The sequence below is a fragment of the Eptesicus fuscus genome, chromosome 6, assembly GCF_027574615.1.
Source record: "Eptesicus fuscus isolate TK198812 chromosome 6, DD_ASM_mEF_20220401, whole genome shotgun sequence".
Lineage (NCBI taxonomy): Eukaryota > Metazoa > Chordata > Mammalia > Chiroptera > Vespertilionidae > Eptesicus > Eptesicus fuscus.
Genome location: NC_072478.1, coordinates 28,296,628 through 28,316,454, shown reverse-complemented (window position 1 = coordinate 28,316,454; position 19,827 = coordinate 28,296,628). Strand labels below are relative to the sequence as shown.

General features: G+C 51.2%; 1 protein-coding gene across 6 annotated transcripts in view; it reads right to left on the bottom strand.

Annotated features, from left to right (window-relative positions):
• PIP5K1C (phosphatidylinositol-4-phosphate 5-kinase type 1 gamma) overlaps positions 1–19,572 on the bottom strand; it is a 52,785-nt gene extending 33,213 nt beyond the window's left edge. For all 6 annotated transcript variants that reach the window (XM_028159230.2, XM_028159233.2, XM_028159234.2 and 3 more), the window contains exon 1: positions 19,361–19,572. In XM_028159230.2, coding sequence (XP_028015031.1) covers positions 19,361–19,454 — 94 coding nt within the window. In that variant the 5' untranslated portion in view covers positions 19,455–19,572. The remainder of the gene's footprint in view (positions 1–19,360) is intronic.
• Positions 19,573–19,827: the final 255 nt, after the last annotated feature.

Sequence of the window (19,827 nt, the reverse complement as noted above, 5' to 3'; positions counted from 1 at the left end):
GAAGACTTGTGGGAACAGAGCTCACTCACTCATCTTGTAGTCATTCCCTGGAGCTGGACAGCTGACTGAGGGCTGAATGCCCAGCAAAGCCACAGCCTGAGGTGCCTCTGGCCTGCCCTGACCCAAGCAATATCTGTCTCCTCTTTTCAGAGGGGAAAACGGAATCTCAGAGAACAGTATTAGGATGTTTTGTGTTGAATAAAAACCCAACTCATACTGCTTGAAGAAAAAGGTGTATGAGGAGGATATTTATTAACATAACTCGGGCCAGCAAACTACCCTGTGGACTAAACCCACGCACTGTCTATTTTTATAAATAAAGTTTTATTGGAACACACCCACTCATGTACAAATCTCTACAAGGTCAGAATTGAACAGGTGTGACAGAGATCAGCTGGCCTTTCACAGAAAAGCTCGTCTGACCCCAATATAACCAGAGAGGTCAGAGGTGATTGGCTTCAAGTCTGGTTAGACTTGGCACCTGAGGACTCTGTCTCAGTGCTGCTGTCCTCCCTGCTGACCCCCACTCCCCCTTAGGCAGGTGCCTGACTGCCCCTCACAAAGTCCAGGGCTGGTACTAGCTGGTTTGGTTCAGTGGATAGAGCGTCAGCCTGTGGACTGAAGGGTCCCGGGTTTGATTCCTGTCAGGGGCACATGCTCGGGTTGTGGGCTCGATCCCCAGTAGGGGGCGTGCAGGAAGGCAGCCGATCAATGATTCCCTCTCATCACTGATGTTCCTATCTCTTTCTCCCTTCCTATCTGAAATCAATAAAAATATATTTTTTAAAAAGTCCAGGGCTGGGCCCATGGGTCATGTGTAGGGCATATACAGCTCTGGCTGCTAGGCCTGGGTCCCCCCATTCCAGGAGGCAACAGCACTCTGCCTGGCTGTGGAGGACAGGGGTCCCCCAAGGGGACACTAGGTTCCAACAGAGAATATGCAAATGCAGACCTCCACTGAGGAAGGGCAACAGCCAGATCCCAGGATGGCTGGACAGAGCACATCCAGGAGAGGGCTCCTCCAGGAGAGGGCACCCCCCACCGATGCGTGGCGAGGATCATGCGCTGTCTCAGGGCCACGTGAGAGGTTTCTTGGCCCAGTTTTCCTCTCAGATATATTTTTACTCTCCAGCAGCCAGGCTGGCCAAAGACACTGCGCCTAAATTCCAGAATGCTGAGAGCTACAGGGCCCCCTTGGTCTGGCTCTTGCCGTTCACAGGGTGGATGCTCACGTTCCATCCCAGGCCCAATTTCCCAGTGGGGCTGGGTCTAGGTTTTCAGAATCCTAGGACGAGCTGGCTTTGTTTTACACCCAGGCAGAGGTGGCAGGGCTTGCCCAAAGTCCCACAGAAAGTTAGCTGCTGCCCGGCTGGTATGGCTCAATAGGTTGAGCGTTGCCCCATGTACCAAGAGGTCACTGGTTTGATTCCCGGTCAGGGCACATGCCTGGGTTGCGGGCTCAATCCCCAGTGGGGGGAGGGGGGTGCAGGAGGCAACCGACTGATGTTTCTCGCTCTCCCTCTCCCTTCCTTTCTCTCTAAAAGTCAATAAAAACACACTGGGGGGGGGGGGGGGGGGGGGGAGAATCTTGGCAGCTGAGCCAGCCTGGAACCAGGCCTCAGACACTTGCATGGGCTCTGGGATTATTATTCTTTAAAATATATTTTATTGATTTTTCACAGAGAGGAAGGGAGAGGGATGAGAGAGAAACATCGATCAGCTGCCTCCTGCACACTCCCCACTGGGGATGTGCCCACAACCAAGGTACATGCCCTTGACTGGAATCGAACCTGGAACCCTTCAGTCCGCAGGCCGACGCTCTATCCACTGAGCCAAACCGGTTAGGGCTGAGATTATTATAGGAACCTGTATGTCAAGGGTTCCTCTGTGCTAGGCATGCAGTAACTGCTCAACTCATGCCTCAATCTGCCCCATGAGGCGAGGGTAAAACTTCCCAATTTTACAGATGAGAAGAGGGAGATTCTGGAGCCAAACAAGCTGCCTGATGTGGTGGCCAGCCTCCAGGATGACCCCTGGTATCCACATCCTCCTACGATAGCCGGGGGGTATGACTAACAGATATGGCTAAAGTGCAGCATGTGACTTCTGACGCAGGGTCATAAAAGACACCATCACGTTTACCTTGCTCTTTTCTTTGAAGTTTGTCCTTACTTCATTAGAGATCCATAACAGAAAGTTTGAGTTTAGAATATGCATAACCTGACAGACTAAAAATCGGTTTCTATATACCTGTACATGTGGGTATTTATTTTTAAATATATTTTTATTGATTTCAGAGAGGAAGAGAAAGGGTGAGAGAGATAGAAACAATGATGAGAGAGCAGCATTGATCAGCTGCCTCCTGCACGCCCCCGACTGGGGAATGAGCCTGCAACCTGGGCACTTGCCCTGACTGGGAATCGAACCCTGACCTCCTAGTTCATAGGTCAATGCTCAACCACTGAACCACGCAGGCTGGGCACATGTGGGTATTTAAATGTAAATTAGGATTAGAATAGAACTAAATAAAAATTTTGTTTCTCGATTGTATGGGGTATATTTCACATGCAGAGTAGCTCCATGAGGCTGGTGGCTACACACTGGAGAGCACAGACACAGACTTCCATCGATGTCAGAAGTCTTACTACAGTGAATAACATAAATTGATGAACAAAAATAGATACAGAGACACAGAAGCATGGAACAGACTGACAAACCTCAAAGGGAAAGCAGGGGAGGGTGGGGGTAAGAGATCAACCAAAAGACTTGTATGCATGCATATAAGCATAACCAATGGACACAGACAGTAGGGGGACAAGGGCATGTGATAGGGCGCGGGAGCGGGCGGGGAGAGGTCAATGGGGGGAAAAGGAGACATGTAATACTTTCGACAATAAATAATTTAAATTTTAAAAAAAGTTTTACTACAGAGTGCTACTATAGACACTTATTTGAAATGATATTGGTGAACATCCAGAAACTTTCTTGCATTTGCATATTTCCACCAAACCTTCAAGTTTAAGGAAGAAGAGGTTTTGTATGTAATTTTTAGCCCTAGTGGGAATTTGTCAAATTTAATTTTCTGTAAGAAAGATGTGTGATAGTATCTGCCTCATTCTTTACTCTTGCATGTATGATAACATCCTATATAATAAAAGGCTCATATGTAAATTGTCCCCTCAACCGAGAGTTTGACCAGGAGTTTGACCAGGGGGCGGGACCAGCCGGCCAACTGCTCGCGGCCCCTCCCCCTGGCCAGCCCACCCCGATCAGGGCAGGCCAGCGGGACCCCACCCATACACAAATTCGTGCACCCGGGCCTCCAGTATAAAATAAGTATTTAATTGGATATTTATATATATATATCTTAACATTTTATTGATGTCAAATGTCATTTTATTGAGGTCAAAGATCCTGCCCCCATGTGGACATAAGATGGCCACCACAAGATGGCCAGCAGGGGAGGGCAGTTGGGAGGCACCAGCCTGCAAGGGAGGGAAGTTGGAGGCGATCAACCCTGCAGGGGAGGGCAGTTAGGGGTGACCGGCAGAGGAGGGAAGTTGGGGGCAAACAGGCTGGCAGGGGAGCAATTAGGCATCAATCAGGCTGGCAGCAGAGTGGTTAGGGGGTGATCAGGCTGGCAGGCAGAAGCAGTTAGGGGCAATCAGGAAGGCAGGCAGGCAAGCAGTTGGGAGCCAGCAGTCCTGGATTGTGAGAGGGATAACCAACTGCCCATTTAGGCCCGATCGCAGTGGGATCGGGCCTAAATGGGCAGTCGGACATCCCTCAAGGGGTCCCAGATTGGAGAGGGTACAGGCTGGGCTGAGGGACACCCCCCCCCTCCGTGCACGAATTTCGTGCACCGGGCCTCTAATTGAATAATAATAATGTTGTACATATGAAACTTATATATTATTAACTAATGTTATCTCCATTTAAAAAAATACATCATAAATCCAAATGAATTTAAGAGCTGAAACTATACAACTCTCAGAAGAAAACGGGTACATCTTTATGACCTCAGGTTCAGCAGTACTTTCTTAGATATAACAACTAAAGTATAGCAACCAGACAAAAAATAAGATAAAGTGGACTTCATCAAAATTAAAAATACTTAAGCAGCCCTGGTTGGTTTGGCTCAGTGAATAGAGCGTCGGCCTGCAGACTAAAGAGTCCCGGGTTCAATTCCAGTTAGGGCACATACCTCGGTTGCAGGTTTGATCAGGCCCCAGTCACGTGCAGGAGGCAATTAATCGATGTGTCTCTCTCACATCAATGTTTCTCTCTGTCTCCCTCTAAAAATCAAGGAGAAAATATCCTCAGGTGAAGATTAACGAAAAAAGAAAAAAAAATACAAGCAAAGGTTCTGAAGAAACATTTCTTCAAAGAGGATACACAAATGGCCAATAAGCCCATGAAAAGTTGCTCAGCATCATTAGTCATCAGGGAAATGCAAATTAAAACAACAGGGAGCCCAGCCGCAGAGGCTCAGTGGTTGAGCGTGGTTGAGAGTTGACCTATGGACCAGGAGGTTGCGGGCTCAATTCCCAGTAGGGGCATGCAGGAGGCAGCCAATCAATGATTCTCTCTCATTAGTGATGTTCCTATTGCTCTCTCCCTCTCTGGAAAAAAAACACAGGGAGATACGACCTCACACTTGCCAGAACCACTAGAATGAAAAAGATGGACAATAACAAGTATAATGAGGATGTGGAGAAATCAAAACCCTCGTGCACAGTTGGTGGGAATGTGAAATGGTGTGGGCCACTGTGGAAAACAGTCTGGTGGTTCTTTGAAGGGTTAAATACAGCGTTTCCATGTGACCCAGCAGTTCTGTTCCCTAGGCACCCACCCAAGAGAAATGAAAACATCTGTCCACACAGAAAGCTGTACATGCGTGTTCACAGCAACATATTCACAGTAGCCAAAAGGCAGAAACAACCCAAATGTCCATCAGCTGGTGAGTAGATAAACATAGTGTGGTCCATCCACATGCTGGAATCTTACGCAGCCATGAAGAGGAATAACAAACTGAAACTTTCTACAACGTGGATGAATTTTAAAAACATGACCCTAAGTGAGAGAAGCCGGCACAAAAGGCCACACAGTGTGTGATTCCATTTATGTGGAACATCCAGAACATGTAAATCCAGAGACAAAGTGGGTTTAGTGGTTATCAGAGGCTGGGATGGTGGGGTGGCAAGTGACGATTATGACTGCTGATGAGAGCGGGGCTTCTTTTCAGAGTGCTTAAAAGCCAGTCATAAAGGACAAATATTATGTGATTCCACTCGGATGAAGTCCCTAGAGGAGTCAGATTCATAGAGACAGAATGTAGAACAGTGGGAGTCAGGGGCTGAGGGAGGGAGGTGGGAAGTTATGCTAATGGGAACAGGCTTCCTTTTGGGTGGTTAAGAATGCTTTACCATTACTGTAGTATCCTGCTTGAAAGCAGAACAGTTTTGTGTTTGTTTTTAAAAATTCATTTCCTTTTGTAACATTCTCAAACACAACTATGAGAAGTGGGTTGTCACTCTTGGTATTTTACCTGGAAATATCTTTCGACAAATTAATCAGTTCATTAGGTATGTTTTCTTTAAAAAATAAAAATAAAATAAAATGGACTGTGGTAATGGATGCACGATGCTGTGAATATAGTAAAAACCAATGAATTGTACACTTTAGGTAAAATGTGAATTGTATCTCAATAAAGCTATTACCCAAAAAAAAGTCTTTAGATAAAAAGTCAAAGTGCAGAATAAAGTACACTTTATAAACACAATGGGAGGAGGTGTGTGACCAGGGCAGCTGTGCATGGCCGAGTGCCTCCCAAAGGGACAGAGAAGCTGGTAACAGAGGTACCTGGGGGCGGAGCCAGGCTTACATTTTGTCATGAACATGTGACGTCTTTCCAAAGTAAGGAAAAGAAAAATCACAAGAAAGTGCTGAATTCTAAGGGGGGGGGGGGGGGGGGGGGGGGGGGGGACTGCCAATACACAGGGAGATACTACCTCACACCTGTGGTGACAGGACAGGACGCTTTTGGGGAAGAGCAAAGGGCTTGGTATGGCTGGTGGATAGGGTGCAGCTGAGGGCTGAAAATGGAGTAGGAGGTAGTCCCAGGGGCAGAGCCCTGACAGCAACCTACCCTGGCCTTCCTCCCCGACACCGAGATCTGCCCACCAACTCTTTCTGCCCACCCTGTTCCTCACCCTCCCTTGATCTCCCTGCACAGAATGAATGCATTTCCAGAGTGGTAAACAGGAAGCCTTGCAGAGGACGTGGGGGTGGGGGGAAGATTAATCCAGAACTCTGCAGGCCCCAAGCCGCTCACTCGACAGCTTTCCAAAGTTCCAGTGTTCAAGAAAAACAGAACCTTCACTACTCAGGCCACAAACATGCCCAAACACCTGTGTGTGCCCAGCACAGGCCCTGCCACCGAAGTCCAGGGCCCAGGCTCTGGGCAATGCCAGCCCACAGGACAGTGGACAACCACCACTATGCATGGATCCAGGAGGCTGTGGGAAGGGCTACGTGGGGCAATATTGGTTGGGGGAATTGGACCAGCTTCCTGGAGGAGCAGGCAGAGGACAGGAAGTGTGCAGGGTGGAGGAGGGATGAGGTAGGGATGGAGGCTCATTCTCAACGGGTCCACAGGTGAAAGGATTCGGGCAGCAGATCAAGGTCCACAGAGGACCTGTCAGCCCTGGAAGGAAGCTTGTCCAATCACAGGTCCTCTGGTGACCCTTCTGTCCCCAGGTCTCTAGGTGCTGGACTGAATTCTAGAGAGAGAACAAACAGTTCCAGCTCAGGACAATTCTGGATTAACTGATGAAACTGTGAATACTGCACCTATATTAAATTTTCTACACTCGACCCCTGCACTGAGCCAAGAAAATATCTTTGCTTATAAGATGTTAGAGGCCCGGTGCACAAAATTTGTGCATGGGGGTGGGGGTGGGGGGGTGTGTCCCTCAGCCCAGCCTGCACCCTCTCCAATCTGGGACCCCTCAAGGGATGTCCGGAAAAAAAAAAAAAAAGAAAGAAAAAAAAAAGGGATGTCCGACTGCCCACTGCAATCAGGCCTAAACGGGCAGTCGGACATCCCTCTCATAATCCAGGACTGCTGGCTCCCAACCGCTTGCCTGCCTGCCTGCCTGATTGCCCCTAACCACTTCTGCCTGCCAGCCTGATCACCCCCTAACCACTCCTCTGCCAGCCTGATCAACGCCTAACTACTCCCCTGCCAGCCCGATTTCCCCTAACTGCCCTCCCCTGCTGGCCTGGTCACCCCTAACTGTCCTCACCTGCAGGCCTGGTCACCCCCAACTGCCCTCCCCTCGGTCACCCCTAACATGCCTCCCTTGCCAGCCTAGTCGCCCCTAACTGCCTTCCCCTGCCAGCCCAATTGCCCCTAACTGCCTTCCCCTGCTGTCCTGGTCACCCCTAACTACCCTCCCCTGCTGGCCTGGTCACCCCTAACTGTCCTCACCTGTAAGCGTGGTCACCCCAACTGCCTTCCCCTCCTGGCCCGGTCACCCCTAACTGCCCTCCCTTGCTGGCCTGGTCGCCCCTAACTGCCCTCCCCTGCTGGCTTGGTCGCCCCCAACTGCCATCCCCTGCAGGCCTGGTCTCCCCCATCTGTCCTCCCCTGCAGGCCTGGTCACCCTTAACTGCCATCCCCTGCAGGCCTGGTCACCCCTAACTGCCCTCCCCTGCAGGCTTGGTCACCCCTAACTGCCTTCTCCTGCAGGCATTGTCCCTCCCAACTGCCCTCCCTTGCTGGCCTGATCGCCCACAACTGCCATCCCCTGCTGGCCATCTTATGTCCACATGGGGGTGGCCTTCTTTGACCACATGGGGGCAGCCATCTTGTGTGTTGGAGTGACGGTCAACTTGCATATTACTCTTTTATTAGATAGGATACTAGTGGCCTGGTGCACGAAATTTGTGCACATTAAAAGGGAATTAATTAGAGGAAATATTTTAATATTGCTATTTGCCCTTTCTCTATAATAGAAGTGTCAGAGATGAAAGAAAATTAGTAAAATGTATATGAAAATCTCTCTCCTGTCAGGGTCTGGGACGTGCCGCGGGACCTAGAGTCAAGTCCCCGCCCACCACCCACACGCACTTCGAAAACGCAGGAGACCCAGACCCAGCCGGCCCCACCCCCATTGAGTGAGACCCAGACCCAGCTGGCCCCACACCCGTCAAGGCCCGTCAGGTCCCCCGGCACGGTGCCGGGGCGGGGGGTGCAGCCTGAGGTCCCACTGGGCGAGAGGCACAGTCTGAGGTCCCCATCAAGCCCTGCCGGGCAGAGGGTGTGACCTAAGGTCCCCCGTCAAGCCCCACCAGGCAGGGGGCGCGACCTGAGGTCTCCTGGCCCAGCACCAGGGCAGGGGGTACGGCCTGAGGTCCCCCATTAAGTCCCACTGGGCGAGGGGCATAGCCTGAGGTCCCCTGTCAAGCCCTGCTGGGCAGGGGGCATGGCCTGAGGTCCCCCATTAAGCCCCGCCAGGCAAGGGGCGTGGCCTGAGGTCCCCATCAAGCCCCCTGTCAAACCCCGAGGGGCAGGGGGCGCGGCCTGAGGTCCCTCACCCCAGCCAGACACCATGCAGCCTCAGGTCCCTGCTGTTCAGTCATGACGTTACAGCGTCCTGACTAATTTGTATTTTCCTCTATTATATGGATAGATAGTTGATGCTCATTACTCACGAATTCCATAGCTTCAAACTCACCTTCTGGCTAAAATTTATTTGTAATCCCACATCAATCCTCATGTGGCTTTCACAGTCATTCACAGACACATGCAGAGTAGTGCAAAATTTGAGTCACCCCCACATGTACCCAGCAGGGGTCAAACCAGGCAACACTCTCTGCCTTTTTGCTTCAGCTCTTATACTTTACGCGTCCTTTTCATGGTCTAGCAAGTGCCACTTCTTGTACATTTTTGTGCTTTTCGTTGGTGATTTGCTGTTTAAAATGTCTCCCAAGTGTAGAGCTCAAGTACTGTCTAGGTTCCTAAGCACAAGAAGCTGAGATGTGTCTTAAGGAGAAGATGCATGTGTTAGAGCTTGGTTCAGGTGCAGCTATAGAGCTGGGAGCACAGTGTTAATGAAGCTACAATGTATATTAAATAAGTGTCTTTAAACAGAGACACAGACAACACAAGGTTACTTATTGATTAGCTGAGAAAATGTAACCAGAGGCTTGCAGGAATCTGAAACCCACATTTCCCCAGGAGCAGTGGTTCAGTGTTGGAAAACTCAGGACTCATGGCAACACTACAGAACAGAATTACTGTGAACAACGAGAGTCAACTGTACTTATGCATTTAGGGACATACGGGCATCATGTCTGCAATCATAGGGCATCATGTCTGATTTTCCAATGGCCTGGCAAACACACATATTCAGATAATGCAATGAGGCAAGACATTAACAGCTGGGGAACCTCAGTGAAAGGTATCACAGGTGTTCACCTTCATATTCTTGCAACTTTTTCTTCAGGTTTGAAAGTTTTCAAAATACAATAATAAAAAGGAATAATATATGTAAAGACAGGCAGGTACAGGCACAGAAATAAAATACTAGAATGACGGTCATTACTTTTGTAGAAACAGAGAGGGAGAGACAGAAACAGTCACCTTCTACTGCATACGGTTTGGCTGTTGCTTTTTCACAGTAAGCATGTTATTACTTGTCGTTTAAGACACGCCTGCTGCATGAGACACAGACAGACAATACGGGACAGAATAGGAAATCCAGAAATAGACCAGCCACATACAGGAGTTTGGTATATAATCAAGGTGGCATCTCAAATTGGTGAGGAAAGATTATCGAGAAAGTGGGGATCAGGTAACTGAGACACCTGGAAAAGCCTGAATCAACTAAACCCTTATATGTCTTATACCAGGATAAATTCCAAATATAGTAAGAATTTAAATGTTTAAAAATGCATTTATAGAAGTACTAGAAGAACTTAATTATAACCGCTGAACAGGGAAGACTTTCCCATCTATGAAACTGAACTGGGAAACCATAAAAGGAGAAACTGGTAAATTTGACAACAGAAAAACAAAACTACCTGCCTGGCATTAATAAGCAGTGTAAGAGAAGACAGAGAAAAGCTACTCACACTTGTATCATAAATTAAAAGAAAAAAGATCCATAGTATATACAGAGTGCCTACAAATCAATAAAAGCCTGATAGCTCAATTGAATATGAGAAAGACACAATTATACAGATCCCAGAAAATGATTATGTTCTCAGATGTGTATGATTAAATGCAGGAATAGGGCTGAGCGATAAAGAGGGATCAGTAAATGTGGAACCAAGACAGACGGGAACTGAACCCACAGAGCTCACTTAAGCAAAGGCAACAAAGATCCAGCTTCTGCGATGGCCCTGACTCCCTAGTGAGTAACGTTCCATTTTCCAACTCTAATAAAAATACAGCCGAAACCGGTTTGGTTCAGTGGACAGAGCGTCGGCCTGTGGACTGAAAGGTCCCAGGTTCGATTCCGGTCCAGGGCATGTACCTTGGTTGTGGTAACATCCCCAGTGGGGGGTGTGCAGGAGGCAGCTGATCGATGTTTCTCTCTCATTGATGTTTCTAACTCTCTATCCTTCTCCCTTCCTCTCTGTAAAAAATCAATAAAATATATTTTTTTTAAAAAATACAGAATACTATAGGGATGAGAGGGTAGATGTGAGTCCTCCCACCAGTCCTGTCACCGTCGGTGTGACCTGGGTAGGCAAGGCACTATATCACAGCCTTGTATTTGCTCCCTTTGCTGGAAAAGATATATATATCTATATATATAAAAGCCTAAGCGACCTTTAAGACCAGTCGACAGAACAACTGGTCGACCAGTAGTTATGACATGCACTGACCACCAGGGGACAGATGCTCAACGCAGGAGCTGCCCCCTGGTGGTCAGTGCACTCCCACAGCCAACTTCCTGTGGCTGGCCAACCTCCTGCAGTCCCTCCCCTCCGCCCAGCTGAGCTGAGCAAGACGGCCCGGATCAGCCCGGATCCCCAGCCAGGCCGAGGGACCCCACCTGTGCACAGATTTGTGCACCAGGCCTCTAGTATGTGTGTGTGTGTGTGTGTGTGTGTGTGTATATATATATATACTTATTTGTTAATCCTCACCCAAGGATATTTTTCCTATTTTTTTTTTTAAGAGAGAGTGGAAGGGAGAGGGAGAGACGGAGAGAGAAAAATATTGATGTGAGAGAGACACATAGATTCGTTTCCTCCTGCACGTTCCTGACTGGAGTCTGGGATGGAGCCTGCAACTGAGGTACGAGCCCTTGACTAGAATCGAACCTGCTGACACTCTATCCACTAAGTCAAACCGGGTAGGGCTGGAATATATTTTTAATAAAACAAAGATGACACAGTAAGAGGAAAAACAGTATGAAGAGCTTTCACTCCTATTCACAAGATAAATCCAAACTGCAACTATGCTGAGATGTCACTTTGCACCCATAAGATTGGCAAAGATTAGAGAAATGGACCAGACACAGACGCTCTCACCCACTGATGAAGGGAACTCAGAACAGTCCATCTGGTTCTGGGTTGATCACTTTTTTTTTACTGTCTGTATTTTATGATGCTGACATTTCAGGGGCTCGCAAACCTGGGGGACTGCCTCTCCTGGCATTGGCCAACTCAGAGATCACAAGCAACTCCCTGTGAATGCACCTTGGATGTACAAACCAAGCAATCCACACCCCCCAAACCTCCTTATCTAACTCTCTCACACAAGCCCATATCCCCCTGCCCCAGTCACCGTAGGGCCAAGTACCAGCTGCCCCTCCATGCAGAGCCCACTGAAATTATTCAAACCAGCCCATCGTAAGCACTCAGTGTACCCACTCTGCCTTGTCCAACAAATCCCCAATAAAGGCCCTGCTTTCCTCTTACCACTCTGCCTCCTGGTGCTTCCCCATGTGTCCTGCGTGCCCCTCTCATCTTGGGAACCATGAATAACAAACTCTTTCTCAATGGCAGTCATCTCCTGATCTGTGGACCTCATCACACCTGATAAAAACATCCCAGCCTAACCAGCATGGCTCAGGGGTTGAGCATTGACCTCTGAACCAGGTCACGGTTTGATTCCTGGTCAGGGCACTTGCCTGGGTTGTGGGCTCGATCCCCAGTGTGGGGCATGCAGAGGCAGCCAATGGATTCTCTCTCATCATAGATGTTTCTATCTCTCTCTCCCTCTCCCTTCCTCTCAGAAATCAATAAAAATATATATTTTAAAAACACACACACACACACATCCCAGGCCCTGGCCAGTATGGCTCAGTTGATTGGGCATCATCCTGTGCACCAGAAGGTTGCCAGTTCGATTCCTGGTCAGGGCACATGCCCAAGTGGTGGGCTAGACCCCTGGTAGGAGGTGTGTAGGAGGCAGCTGATCAATGTTTTGCTCTCACATCAAATTTTCTGTTTCTCTCTCCCTCTCCCATCCTGTCTCTAAAAATCAATTTAAAAATTGTAATTAAAAAACAAACAAACCCACACACATCCTAGGTACATTTCAATATAGGTAGCACCTTTCAAAATTACACAGGCATGGAGGGAGCCTCTACCCAGCAATTCTGCCTCCAGGAACTCAGCCAACAGAGATGACCCTGCAGGTGACGCTTTGCAGTATGATTAGAGCATGAGACTGGTCACCACCAAATGTCATCATCTGTCAGGGACCATCAGGATATATCATCCAAGCTGTGGCCCTTCTGAACGTGACAGGAGGCCCTGTTAATGATACTGAAACCACGGCTGTGGACTAGGATTCCCATGTGCACCTCTTGCCAAGTGAATGGGCACATTCAGGGCGACACAGCCCCACCACTTAGGTCTCTGAGTGATTACGATGAGCTCACTTCCCTGATGACCCACCAGGGACACTTGGCATAAGCAAGAAATGAGCCTCTGGGACAGGTCACTGAGTTGCAGGGATGTTTGTCACACAGTGGGTCCTAAGGCATCCTGACTGATAGAGGCCAGGTCACACAGTCAGGACCAGGGCTGAATGGGCTTGCACGAAGCCAGGAGGCCAAGGGGCCCTAGAGGTAGCCCGCCCAGACCCTATGCTGACTGAGCGGCGCAGCATGGCCACCCAGCTGCCCTACTGGAAAGCAGGCACAGAGTGCTGGTCCAGGCCACCTAGCCCAAGTTGTGTGCCTCTGCTCCCCACTTACTGAGCTTCTGCCACATGCTGAGCCCTGTTCTGAGCATTTCCTGGGCATTGATGCATCTAATCCTCATGTGAACCACAGAGAAAGCATGTCTGTGATTCCGTTTTGCAAATAAGGAAACTGAGGCATAGAATAGCTGGATCACTTCCTCCGTGACTTGCTGGACCCCACTTCTTGGCTCTCCTTCCATGTCACTTTTCTCCATCTTTGCCGCTCCCTTGGTCCCCTCACTTGTTCACACACTGTACCATTCTCCTGCCAAGAGCGCCTGATGCACCTTTGGCTAAGACATGTAAGGAGACATGTGCAAGAGAAACACAAACCACAGAACACGACCAAACCCAAACTTCCCTAAAACCTTCAACAGCAACCCCATGCATGGGTGATAGAAAGGAGACAATTGTGACAAAATGTTGGAGTTCCTTTCTTTTTTATGAATATATTTTTATTGATTTCAGAGATGTAGAGAGAGAAATAAACGCATCAATGATGAGAGAGAATAATCAATTGGCTGCCTCCTGCACACTCCCTACTGGGATCAAGCCCCCAACCCCAGCATGTGCCCTGACCAGGAATCAAACCATAACCTGGTTCATAGGTTGATGCTCAACCACTGAGCTATATCGGCCAGGCAGTTGGGGTTCCTTTCTTCAATCAAAGACAGAAGCCAGGTCCCCAAAACTTTTCCTTTCTACTGGTTCAGGCATTTGGGGCCTCTTGGGTGGACCCCACTCCCTCTGGTGCAGTCTGATGGGGCAGGAGGGGCAGTGCTGGGCAGGGCCCCAGGGCTAATCCCTTTAGTCAGTAATCTTCTACATAGAAGCATTCCGTGGCTCAGGCTGTGAGTCCAGCTGGCAGCAACAGGAAAATCCCCAGTGGGGTCTCGGCCTGCTCTCACATGTGGTGACATGTGACTTGGTCAAGGTGGCAGGATTTGGGGACAAGACCCCCTTAGAACCTGGGCCTCCCCATCTGTAAATAGCCAGGTCAAGCAGATGTCAGTTAAAGAAGGCCGCCGGGGGCTGCAGACCTCGCCTATTCCTGTCCCCCTGAATCCTTGGGGCCCCACTGCCCTCATCTTTAGAGGAAAAACCAAGGTGAAAAGCAGGAACCTCACTTGCTCAGAGGCATGCTGTCCAAGGTCAAGGCAGGGGTCTACACAGGTCAAGGCCCAGGCCACGCTGCCAGGTCAGTAAGGCTCCACATGCCTTGGGGGCCTCTGAATAGCACCCCCTCCCTCCTCCCTACTCCTCCCACATCAGTGCAAGCTCAGCCCTCCTAAGACCTGCTCCTTCCTGGGCCCTCCCCACCCCACCACCAACTCCAGGGCACACAAAACCCTCCTGGGTTCCTCAGCTCCCTTCCAGCCACCCCACAACCCTTCAGCCCCGTCCCCACCAAGCAGCCAGAGCGTGCTCTGCAAAAGTGACTCGGTGCATACTGCCCTGCTTCAACCTCCCAGCACCACCAACTGAATTCAGAACAAAACCAAGGCACAGAGGCAGAGCCACGTCTCCGGCCCCATGTGGCTGGCTGTGCCTCTCAGCTCCTGCCCCACACACTGGCTTAGCTTCTGCTGCTCAGAGGCATCACACTCATTTTGGCCGCAGGGCCCCTCTGCCTGAAAGCTCCACCCTCAGCTGCTGTTTCTCACTCAGGTCACCTCCCCTCCTGACCTCCTACAGCAGGCCCTTGTCACTCATATTGCCACAACATGTTTCACTTCCCTCTGCACACTCACCACTATCCAGCATGGTTTTACTCAGGAGTCAGCAAACATTTTCCATAAAGGACCAGAAAGTGAATATTTTCCACACTGCGGGCTATAAGGTCTCTGTCTTGAAACTCAGCTTTGCCATTGTGGCATGAAAGCCGCATAGACAACATGTGAGTGAATGGGCGTGTCTGTGTTCCAATAAAACCAGCTGTGGACTTGTCCAGGGGGCCACAGATTGTGGTCCCTGGTCTTATCTGAGAGGCCGCCAATCTGAGAGGCCAGAGGGCAATGGAGGAATCCTCCTGGTCACTGATATGACTGACCTAGGCACCTAGAACCCCATATGGCCCACAGTAGGTGCTTGATAAATACTCAATAAGCATTGTTCAAGGACTAAGAGGCAACTGCACGTCCTCACATGCTCTGAGTCCCACAGCCAACTCCAGCTTGTGCCAGGCTCTGCAAGAAGCAATTTATGACGTGCAGTTAGTTCCCTTTGACTCACGTGTGGTCCTGAGGAGGGAAAATCGCAGTGCTCACATGGAGCCAACTACATGCCAGGCACCCTTCTAAGACGTTTGCACGTCAATTCACTTGGTCAAGACCTATGAGAAAGGTAGCCATCACGCCCATTTCACAGACAGAGACACTGAGGTGGAGTGTCCCCAACTGGTTAAGGTGGTCCAACTCTCAAGGCCTCTCCACGGAGCAGATCGAGGCTGCCAGTCCAAGTCACTTCTGTTGCATTCCTAGAAAGTGGCCAGGGCGGAATTCAAACTGGGAGCTTCTGTCTCCTAAGAACACAGCTTACTCAACGAGGGATGTTGCAATCCCTGGTTACCATTAGGTCACAACTTCAGAGAAGGCCTCCAATGATGACACCTGCCCCACCCAAGGCACGCTGACCCCTCACTGTTCTTCAAGCACACCAGGCCTTTGCTTGAACTGTGCTGTCTTCCTACTCTTCTCTCAGGCCTCCCTCAAATATCAAGGGAAGCCTCATTGAGGAGGAGATATTGCAGCAAAACCTCCAAAGAGCCAAGGAAGCAAATGATAGATAAGGAGGATGAGTTTTCTAGGCAAAGGGCATAGCCTATGAAAAGACCCTGGGGCAGGACTATGCCTGGTGTCTTAGAGAAACAGCGAGCCCTACATGGCTGGAGCAGAGTGAGCAAAGGTGAAAGAGGGAGGAGATGAGGATGGGGAGGGGATAGGGGCATGTTGTACAGAACCTTGTGAATCATGGGCAGGGCTTGAGCTTTTACCTGGAGGAAGCTTAAGAGTCCTGGAGGGTTGTGGGCAGAGAAGGAATGGGACCTGACTCAATTTTTAATGGGAGCCTTCTGGAGTGGGCTGTAGGGAGCATATGAAGGGATGGAGGACTAAGCCAGCAATGGATGGGGGCTGGACCAGGTGGAGGCAGAGGAGGGGAAGTGGGTAGATGCTGGGTCCATTTTGAAGGCTGAGCTGACATAATTTGCTACCAGATTAGATGTGGGAGGGGTTGGGAGGTCTGGGAAGAAGTCGACTGTGCTGAGATATCACGGGAACGGGAAGGACAGGAGGGAAATGGCCCCGAAACAACAGACCACAGCTCAGCACAAAAGCCCACAGGCTGCTCAAAGGCCCCACAGTTGGCTGTGATAGTGTCCAAGCCCCAGGAACCAGGTGCCCCACACAACTCCTAAAAGCCAGTGGAGAGCCCCAATCAGGCCTTCTCTGGACCAGGACGCGGGAGCCCAAGCGTTTAAAGTAACCAGATTCTAAATACCAAGATACGTTTCACCTCCCATCAGATTGGCCAAAAAGGCAGAGGCTGATAACATCCGAAGCTGGCAACACTGTGGGGAGACAGTCTCTCTTGGCCCCTGCCACACCTTCCTGGGAAGCCACCGGGTATCTGATAGTCATTTTTCAATCTACTAGCCCCTGCCCAGCCATTCCAAGGTGGGACTCCACCTTCTAGGAACTGAAGCACCCACATGCAAAAGCAAGCCATTTACTGCTTGTAACAGCAAAAGGCAACTCCAGAAACAACCTGAATGTCCCTCAGCAGGAGGCTGGTGAATCAGCAATGGCGGGTGCCTACAGCAGCTGTTGCTAACATTCATCAAGCACTCTCATCCCATTTTACAGAGGGGGACACTGAGGGCTCAGGGAGATCAAAGCATTTGCTCTTCAATGGAACCCAGGCAGTTAACTCAGGGATTCCCACCCTCTTAACCACGGCACATTATTCTTCCTCTCTGAAAAAAATAATTGATACCAACATGGGGGAAAAATCCAAACTATTAAGACAAAAAGCAAGCAACTTACAGAATAACAGGCATAGTACAGTGGCTCTCCACCAGGGTGACTATCTCCAGGGGACCATGTCTGGGACATCTGTAGTTGTCACAACTGGGGGGAGGAGCTCCTGGCATCGGGTGTGTGGGGGCCAGGGATGCTGCTCAACACCCTCCAGTGCCCAGGGCAGCCTCCCCAAAACAAAAAATTTTCTGGCCCAAAAAGCCAATAGTGCCCAGGAAAGAGACCCTGGAGTAGCATGAACCATCCTGGTGAAGAATGTGCAGACCTGTTCATGTGTTTATATAATTGTACAGCAATAGGAAAAGGGAGGACAGCTCTTACCCAAACTTCACAGAACTTAGGTCAGGAAAAGTGGGTTTGGAGGGGGAGAGGCAGCCCTTTAAAGAGTAAAATAAACGATTAGCTGGGAGAGGCAGATATCTGTGGATTTCGGTGACAGGCAGGGAGGGCCAGCCCATATCTTCCTGGCCCCGTGCTCAGACCCAGCCACAGCCCGCAGCTGGGATTTGATCGGTCCCTAATCAGCTGACCTAACCCCTGATAAGACCAATGTTTGCTCTGCAGCTTTCCAAGGGTCTGGGGCTATTTTGTCTCTGACCAGTCCGGCCAGAGGGCTGACAGCAGAGGTCAAGGTGCTGAGGAAGGACCTCGCTGGGGCCCTCAACCACGTGTGGTGCTAGCCAGGCAAGGACACCGGCTGCACCAAGGCGGGGCGACCGGATGGTCGGAAGGAAACAGGTCATCCACCAGGCAGTTCCAGATGGCAGTGGCAAAGGAAGCAGTGGGAGTCTTCCAGAGCCCAGGATGCTCACTCCGGCTCTCTCTTCAGACACCTCTCCCAACTCCCAGGCAGCACAGCATCTCCCTTTGCCAAGAAAGCTTTCGGAGGCCCAGGGGAGGAGGATGGATGCCCAAGTGGGTGTCTACAGGACTCCGCCCATAAAGGCGACATGGGAGGAGCAAAGGGTTCTTTGGATCAGGAAACTTCCTATTTGGGAGCTTGTGACCTCAACCGAGAAGGAACCGCAGTGGCTCTGCTCTGTACTCCGCCCCAGGTAAAGGGGGCCTATAGCTGGTGGGGCGACCTCGCTCCCTACACCTGCTCTGCTGGAGGGTAAGAAAGGCAGGCCAAGGAGAGGGGCAACCAGGAGGCAGTGGTCCTTCACGGCGACAGCAGACCCCCAGCGTCCGGGGAAAAGGCTTAGAGGGGCCTCCTCTTCCCCGTCTACTTAAAGAGCCCCAGCACTGAAAATGCCTGGAGATGTCATGCCCTGAGCCCCCTCCTGTGAGAGGGAGGTAAACTGAGGACCAGAAAGGGAAGAAATGGCCAGTGCACCAGAGCTCGTTCTGGTGACTTCCACAAAAAAGAGAGGAGATAGTCTGGAGGCAGACCCAGAAGGCCACAAAGACCATCGCTCCTCCACCCCAGCTACCCCGGGCCTGCCCGACCAGTAAGATTTGCCCATAGGCTGACCCTTGTGAGGGGAAGGGGTGAGGCCAGGAAGCTGACACCAGCAGGGCGTGTGGCCCGGAAGGTGGGTCCAGGCAGGAGGGCACATCTGGTACAATCATGCCCCACCTTGGAGACAGGGCCCCCTCACTGGGAAGGGGGTGCTTCATCATTCCACACTCGCAGAGCAGCCCCCCTCCCGGCGAGACTGGAAGGCTGTCGTCCCCGAGCGCCCTCAGCAGGAGGCGGACCACTCACCCACCGCGCGTCCTAAGTGGGGGTTTCGCCGCCCCAGAGATGAGGACCGATCTTCCCGCACGCTTCCAAAGCAGGATGCTCCACCCAGAGCCTCTCAGAATGGGGCCCTGCACCCAATCCCGCCCCCGGTCCGCGTCCCCCGACAAGGGATCCCGGGGATAGGCGACGCCACTCCGAGCCCCCCAGGCGGGGCGTTCCACCTCCCTCGGGCCCAGGGCAGGTCCCCCGGCCCAGTCGGGGGGCGTTCCATGACCCCCCGCACCCCTGAGTGGAACGTTCCGGTCTCCCTGCCGCGGGTCTCGGCGCCCCTCCGGCACTCGGACGGGTCCACTGGGCCCCGGCGGGGACGGCAGGCGGGTCCACTCGGGGTGCACATTGAGACGCGAGGTCCGGAACCGTTACCTGCAACCGCGCCGCTCTCCGTGGACCAGGTCGCCTCCGAGGTCACGGTCCCCCCCTCGGCACTCTCCGCCTCATCCGGCACTTCCAGCTCCATGGCCGCGCGCGCGCGCGGACCCGCTAGCGAGCGGGCGGCCGGAGGTTAGGACTCGAGGTGCGGCCGCCGCCGCTGAACAACAACCGCCGCCGACCGGAGGATAGAGGGAGGGAGCCGAGCCCAGGGAGCAGGAGGAGGGCCGGGGACGCGGCCAGGCGCTACGCCAACACGCACGGCGCGCACCGCCAATCGGAACTCGGGGGCGGGGCCTGAGTGCGTCCCAAACCCCCGGCGCGCCTCGAGCGCCCCCACGCGCCCAGGGCGTGGAAGGGCAGCGCCATTCCAGTTACTTAACATTGTAATGGTATTATTATATATGAAAATAAATAATCCTTACAATTAATAAATTACTTATTACCATATTATAAATAAC